Source organism: Uranotaenia lowii, chromosome 3 (assembly GCF_029784155.1).
Source record: "Uranotaenia lowii strain MFRU-FL chromosome 3, ASM2978415v1, whole genome shotgun sequence".
Classification (NCBI taxonomy): Eukaryota; Metazoa; Arthropoda; class Insecta; order Diptera; family Culicidae; genus Uranotaenia; species Uranotaenia lowii.
In genome coordinates this window covers 303121540-303129713 of record NC_073693.1, presented here as the reverse complement: position 1 = coordinate 303129713, position 8174 = coordinate 303121540, and the positions used below count along the sequence as shown (strand labels likewise).

General features: G+C 34.6%; 1 protein-coding gene across 1 annotated transcript; it reads right to left on the bottom strand.

Moving 5' to 3' along the window:
* Positions 1-1180: 1180 nt before the first annotated feature.
* On the bottom strand, positions 1181-6989 carry LOC129753675 (uncharacterized). Its single transcript, XM_055749518.1, has 3 exons — positions 6229-6989; positions 5804-6114; positions 1181-1249 (listed from the first exon to the last, which is right to left on the bottom strand). Exons 1-3 carry the CDS (start codon positions 6878-6880, stop codon positions 1181-1183), a joined length of 1032 nt encoding a protein of 343 aa, XP_055605493.1. The 5' UTR covers positions 6881-6989.
* Positions 6990-8174: the final 1185 nt, after the last annotated feature.

Genomic DNA, 8174 nt, shown 5'->3' with positions numbered 1-8174 from the left:
CTCATGTCTCATGTCTCATGTCTCATGTCTCATGTCTCATGTCTCATGTCTCATGTCTCATGTCTCATGTCTCATGTCTCATGTCTCATGTCTCATGTCTCATGTCTCATGTCTCATGTCTCATGTCTCATGTCTCATGTCTCATGTCTCATGTCTCATGTCTCATGTCTCATGTCTCATGTCTCATGTCTCATGTCTCATGTCTCATGTCTCATGTCTCATGTCTCATGTCTCATGTCTCATGTCTCATGTCTCATGTCTCATGTCTCATGTCTCATGTCTCATGTCTCATGTCTCATGTCTCATGTCTCATGTCTCATGTCTCATGTCTCATGTCTCATGTCTCATGTCTCATGTCTCATGTCTCATGTCTCATGTCTCATGTCTCATGTCTCATGTCTCATGTCTCATGTCTCAGGTCTCATGTCTCATGTCTCATGTCTTAGGTCTCATGTCTCATGTCTCAGGTCTCATGTCTCAGGTCTCATGTCTCAGGTCTCATGTCTCATGTCTCAGGTCTCAGGTCTCAGGTCTCATATCTCATGTCTCAGTTCTCAGGTCTCATGTCTCATGTCCCATGTCTCATGTCTCATGTCTCATGTCTCATGTCTCATGTCTCATGTCTCATGTCTCATGTCTCATGTCTCATGTCTCATGTCTCATGTCTCATGTCTCATGTCTCATGTCTCATGTCTCATGTCTCATGTCTCATGTCTCATGTCTCATGTCTCATGTCTCATGTCTCATGTCTCATGTCTCATGTCTCATGTCTCATGTCTCATGTCTCATGTCTCATGTCTCATGTCTCATGTCTCATGTCTCATGTCTCATGTCTCATGTCTCATGTCTCATGTCTCATGTCTCAGGTCTCAAATCTCGGGTCTCATGTCTCAGGTCTCAAGTCTCAGGTCTCAGATCTAAGATTTTCCCAACTACAAAAAGATTCTAAGTGTTTTCCTTTTCCTTTGAAAAAGTCTTAGAATATTTTTTCTGAAAAACCGCGTTAATTCGAAAATCAGCGTAAAAAAAGCCGCGTAAAAAAATACCGTGTAAAAAAAACCGCGTAAAAAAACCTCAGTGTAGTAATTTCTATATCAACATAATTTTAAGATTTTCAATAAACGAAAAGGGGGACTTAGCTTCTATTGGAATAGTAAGTCAGGAAATGTTCCATAATCTCTTAAGAGATGATGTTAACGTTAACGGAGAGTTGTTGCATAGCGCCAACCGAAGTTTTAGGCGACTGTTCCTGCGAATGCGAATGGGAATACGAACATAATCTTAAGATTTCCAATATTGTTTTAAAAAATATGATAAATTTGGAAATGTTAATTGATTTTTCTCAAGTGAAATGTAGAAAAGGCTCAAATTTTGGTGACTTTTTTCCTATATTTTTTATTAAGCTAAATCGTGTATAAAATCCAACTGGAATACACAAATATAATTCACGGTGCTCGATTATTCATAAATAAGTTCTTATGATTGTGTACTGATTACTTTTAATAAATATAAACATCCCAAAAAAATCTAAAAAATCACTTTGAAAGCTTTCAAATTTCAAAACCTAATCTTAATCAAAAAAGTAAGTAGCTAGTTCTCATCGGTTGAAAATTCTGCATTTTGAAGGATTTTATACTATAAATTCGGCAGATTTAAAGATCCAAGCGGAATTGGAAATTGTCAAGTAAAAGTTACTTAATTCTTCATAATACATCCTCAAAAAATGATTTTCAAACTACCGATTTAGACTTAGCAACAGAGTTTTTTACAATCACAAAAATTGCGGATTGTTTTGATTTTCGAAGACAATTAGTGTATTTTTTTGGTAAAACAGAAAATGTTGGGCAAGTTCATGCTACTTAATCAAAACATGAAGCTGCAGTTTTCGTCTAGAATTAGGCTTACGCCTGATTTAAAAAAAAATTATTTATTAAGAAAAATATTCAAATTTCAATTTTGATTTAACATGATGAATCTGATTATGAAACAATTTTGATTTTCTTTATCGTAATTTTAGTTCTCAGTTTTCAATCTGAAAACTGATTCCATCGGATAATCTGTATATTTAACCCTTCATTTCATGATTTTTTATTTTTTCTTAAAAACCAATTTTATTAGTTGGAAATTATGAGTACATCAAGAAAAAAAATTAAAATGGAATACGATTTTTCACTTTTTCCATACATTAATTGTTGCAAATTTGTTACTTTATGAAACGAAGGGTTAAAAACGAATGTTTGTCTATCTGTCTGTTCCCTATAGACTCAAAGACTACTGGAAAGATCAACTTGAAAACTGGAATATGGACGTTTCCAGGACGGGAATCCCTTACAAATTCATTGTAAAATGTTATTCTAACGATTTTCAAACGATTTTGATTAAATTTGACACAAAATGAAGTTTTCGATATCATGAAATTATTTAAAATATTATCAAATCGTTTTTGTGAAAAGGTGAAAGACTCTTCAAATATTAATTAATGAGAGCTCATATAATTAATGAATATAAAAAACATGTTATCAACAAAAAAAAGTTACTAAAAGTTGCTAAAAAAAACTCCCTTTAATGTACATAAAGAGCCCACAGGCGGATCCATGATGCGATTTTTTCATACAAAAAATCCATTCCTGTTGTCCGCCAGCTTCAATTTTGGTGACAATCTTAAAAACCCGTGTTCTTGAGGAAGATAAGAAGAGAAGACGTGAGCTCTCATACATTTTTATGCATTACTTGAGAACTATTCGAGCAAATGAACCAAATTTTGAATGGGATGGTAAATATTTGGATACGAAAAATGATTCTATGATTGTTTGTGACTCCCCTCCCATTTTTTTGTAGAAGAAATTAAAATGAGGAGGGGGGTTTTCATATAAGTTTTTACAAACTCGATAGCTGATCAAGCAAATGGAACCAAATTTGGCATGGGAAGATTATTGGGTACGATAAATGTTTCAGGGACTGTTTGAGACCCCTTGTTCCTTATAGTGGAAGGATGAGAAAGGAGGAGAGAAGCTCCAATCCTATTTTAAGGTTAGCTAAACCTAATCAAGCAAAAGGCGGAAAGAAAAAAAGGCCCTTATATAATTTCTCTCATACTCATACAAGCCGTCTATCACTTATCTCAGTGAGGAGACGAGAAAATGAGGGAGGATTTTTTGTATATTTTTTCGCATAATTTGAAATATTTAAAACAAATTAAGCCAAATGTGATGCTATTTGGTTCCTTCAAAATGTTTCGATGTTTGTTCGAAACCTACTCTACATTTGATGGGAAAGAGAAGGGTTATTGAAATTTTACGTACTGATGAAAATTTTAATATATTTAAAAGGCGTTGCAAAGTACACAGGGTTAGCTAGTTTTAGATGAATGGTGGATTGAGATAAATTATCCAATAAGATGGAAATCCTCAAAAAAAAATGAATGCAATGCAAAATTCAATCATAATCTAAGAAAAGCGCAAAATATCGCTTTTCTTAGATGGTTATGAATTTTTTATGTCTATAACATCAAAGGAAGTTTATTTGAATTCAAAATTTAATTACTGGTTGAATTTTTAGTCGTTTCCACTAAACGATCAAAATAAAGTTATCAGTTTTTTTTTTGAAAATTATGCAGTTGTTGTTTGTATAAGAATTTTCATTCAAAACAAGGGTATAAATTCGAATCTGGAACATAATACATATTTTTAACATTTATTTTCTATATTTTTCAAAAATTCTAAATTATCATTTCAGATCAAATTGAGATTTCGAATCAACCTTTAAATTTTTAATTGTTCTTTGATTGTTGGCTTCCCTGTCTTGTGATAAAATTCTTATATTTCTGTTTACATTTTTTTTTAAATTTAACCGAAAAGCCAATAAACAAAGAAGAACATAAACTCAGTCGTATTGAAATTACAAATTCTAACAACTATCCTCACATTTTTATTTTTTTTGCAAATTTTTTTAACTCGTGTCCAAATAATGATTCGAAATAAAAATTTCGTGTATGACATTTAGAATTTTGAAATGAAAAAAAGGCACTAAGTACATTTTCAATCATTTTCATCACGTTTTCGGGCCGGACAAATCCGGTTATTTTTAATATAAAAACCTGGCATACTACAGGCATTAGATTTCCAAATTAATGACCATAAATCCGGACAATATCCGGGTGTATTTTGTCAAAACCCGGAAATTTTCCAACAAAAATCAGGAAAAAAAAGAAAACAAATATTTTTGTCAAAACTTACCGAAAGATTTTAAATCGTATTTTAGCCTTCTTAAAACTTAGTCAAAACAAATTTCGTTTTGGACAAAAAAAATTCAAGAATATAGGTTTTTTGGTTCATTAGCCAAAAAAAGGTGAAAAAATCTAAACAAAATCCGGGCATTTTTTAATAAAATCCGAGCAACCGGGCCGAGACGGACTGTTACAAAACTTTCTAATAAATATTCGGGCAAACCCGGATAAAACCGGGCAATCTGGACACCTTAAGATAAAATATCTATAATCGATCTAGTCTTGAATTGTATATAAATCATCGGGTTTAAGTCGATGATTACCTTTTTGTAACAGAAGAAAATTTTCTAAAAAAGTCGGTATCAAAATTGTTTCCTGCGATGAGTTTTGCGATGAGGCGTTTATCTTTGTTCAAAATCTATATTTATATTCTCGAATTACAAATTTTGAGTGAGAATTTTCAGTAGCACATCCGACGTTCATGAACCTGCAAACCCAAAGGTTGATTCCCCCATTCAACCCATTCAATTGATTTTATTTGAGGGTGCCTTAAAGCGCTCATAGTTTTTGTTTTTGGACTCGGAAAAATCATTATTTTTATTTTGATTTATTTTGAACAAATATTAATTTTCTAGGACGATTTTCCAAAAAACGGCCGGATTTCCCTCAATTTGCTTTTTTCTACTGTGAATTTAAACGCTTACGTTAGCTGAGCTATTTCGACTAATGCTCGCTTTACGCCTTGTACCAAACTTCAATTTTAACAGCCAAAACAACATATTTTTTGCGGAATATGGTCAAATTATAAGATTAAACATTTAACACTAAAAACTTAAACACTTTCTTGTGTATACTAAGGTATAAAAAACTTACTTTTTTTAAATGCGCTATAATGTTTTTAAATGTAGAAACAATGTTCTATAAATTCGATGTTGCTGTTAATCTATAAATTTAAAGAAATATCTGGTAAAAAATTACATGATTGAATTTTTCATCGCTTTGTAAAAAAACTGCGGATTCAATTTGTTCAAAATACCTTCTTAAGCTTAGTTCAGTTTTAAATGGGACAGTAACGAATGCGTATATCTGAAAAACTATTCGATTGATCGAAATACTTTCTATGAAGGAAATTAAGGTAACCTTATGATAATTCAAGAACAACTATGAAAAAATATTTATCGTTTTTTGTTAGAAAAAATTCTACATTATTCTTGGTATCTCCCATCGGTAGGAGTACATTTTTTTTCAGTTCTGATATTGATCGGTTTTTCCAATTTTGTGTAATCTGTATTTTAGGTGGCTGCATCCTCCTCCTTCAATTCCTGAAACTTTTTGGTCCGACAATTCTCTTTTGGAAGAAAGTGTTTTCAAAATTAACAAAACTTGATTTTTTTTTTTTTTTTTTTTTTTTTTTTAATTTATTAATACTATTTATTAGGCCTTTCACTTTTTACAAGGTTTTATGTGCCGATGGTCATATTTGAATTTAGATCTAATGGGAGGTTGGAAAGGATTTAAAGGGGGATTGGGAGGGATTTGGGTAGAAGGGGAACTTATAATAATAGAAGATTTCTGCACTAGTGCATCGATGGTCATTTTGCCACTCTCCTTTTGTGGCGTGTCTTCAATTCCATCTTCCGTTGCTTGCGTAGATGGTTGAGGGGTCAATTTTTTGCTGGGTGGTGAAGCAGTCAGGTTTTTAGCTGGAGTTGTTTCTTCTGTCGGGTGATGTGCTCTTTTCTGGATTGCCTGTTGTTCTGTTAAATCATTCAGTGTTTGTTTTTTCGGATGCTGTTTTCTTTTTTCTTGGTTGTAGACTTCGTGCTGGTTTTTAACAACTGCTGCGTAGCTGATGGTACAGGGTGTTTCTGCAATTTTGCGAGCGGCGGCTAGTGAGATATTCTTTTCTGTTTTTATTTTCAGCACTACTGTTTCGTACATGTAGACAGGACAGTTACGGTCAAGCGGAGAGTGGTCGGCTTTACAATTCTTACAGTGTTTACCTTGGGCGGTGCATAGATCGCTGCTGTGATTACCGGAACACACGATACACGCTTTCTCGTTCAGACATTTATTTTTCGGATGTCCATATTGAAGGCAATGTCGACAAATTAGTGGTTGAGGATAGTAGATTCGTGTTCGTAAACGAATGAAGCCGAAGGTAATGAATTCTGGCACCACTGTCGAGTTAATCGTTAGAATTAAAGTGGAAGTCCCAATTATTCCTGTAGTTGTTTTTTTGGTAATACGACGGACAGCTGTTATTTTTTGCGGTAAAAGTTCTTTGAGCAGCTCGTCGTCGGTCATACCTTCGACCTCACTGCACACGACAACAAATTTCCGAAAATTCAACTCGGGATGGTAGCCAATTGCTATTGGTGTTCCATCCATGAGAACCTCAAGGTCAAGTAGCTTTCTGGCTTGCTCTTTGTTTCTGATTCTCAGTACATATCTCTTTTTATTTCTTTCGAAATAGCCACCTTCAATTTGTCCCACGTGTTGCTCAATAGATCTCCCAATAACAAACGGATTATTGGGAAGATCAAATCCTTGTTTTGCTTGAAGATACAAATAACTAACTCTTTCATAATGATTTCCAGGATCCATCCAATCTGGTATGGTCCTATCCTGTTGTCCTCCTGGTGAGGGGCTCATCTCAACGGTTCACACTTTCAGCTTCTTCTTCTTCCATAAAAACGAACTTTTGCCTTTTGAATGTGGATGCCGAGCGCGTTGCCAAACGTCCGAATCCAACGAAGGCTAAGATGAAACTGAGATTATTTTTAAACAACTCAAGAACGTTTTCAATGGAATGTCTGCTGGCAAAGTATGACAATAACAAAGTTAAACTTTTATTAGATTAATTTTAAGGTATAATCAGTTAGTATAGATCGTAGGTTGCTGAGGATACATACAAGATCACCATTTTTAAGTTTTCTTAAACTGCGGAAAAAACCACAAAACAACCAGAAAATACATTTTTTAATATGCCAGAGATTTTGCCACGAGTAGACATGTTATAGGATTCAATCGCTGGAGTTTGTTTGAAATAGGGTTTAACATAAGTTATGTCGTCCATCAGAAATCATCTGTCTCAAAGTCTCGGTATCGGTGCTTGTTGGTTAAAGAAATCCAAATACGTTTCAAACTCACGACATTTGGCCAGATGACCTTGTTGTTAGCGCAAAACTCAACCATTAGCAATCTCATTGCTTAATTTCTTATTTACAATTCATTCATTTAAAAGATCCTCTTAATATTCCACATTCATTACCTGATACAATTGTTATTCAAATTTTCTTTAATTATTCTCCAATTTAACATCCAATCAACTTGCTGAAGTGCACAGAGACGGCAATCCCACCGGAAGTCATCCCACCCCACCTTTCAAAACAAAACAGCACGCTTTAAAGTTCATATTGATTCCGTTCGATAGATGCTTCAACAAATCCAAACAAACAAAACACAATCAACCCTACATTTCCTTCCGAGTCATTCATTTCCCACTACTGAAGAAGAAGAACAGAGCAGTTATCAGGAAGCGACCTGATAAAAGCAATCACGGAAGCTATCGGTCCCGGGGAAACCGAATCCTAGGGCAACAACATCTCCCTTACCCCAGGCCGCAGCGCCATAAACCAATCGAGAGAGCTTTAGGGTTCGGGTTAGTGGCTCCATAGACAAGATCCTGGTAAACAAATTGCATCTTCCCTCAGACTCTGACTCTGGTTTAGTCCAGCAAGTGCAGTTGCTTTTTTTCCTTCCTTCATTTGTTTGTTATGACCGGATCTTCCGGATAAATTTTCCTTCCCAGAATGAGAGCTGAACTCTGAGGACAACTTTGACGTTCCAATGGCGATGCATGGCGTTGGTGGTCCGACTTTCGCATTTCGTATAGGGGATGATGCAAGATTGTGTATAGATGATGTAAACCAACCGCCATTCATGC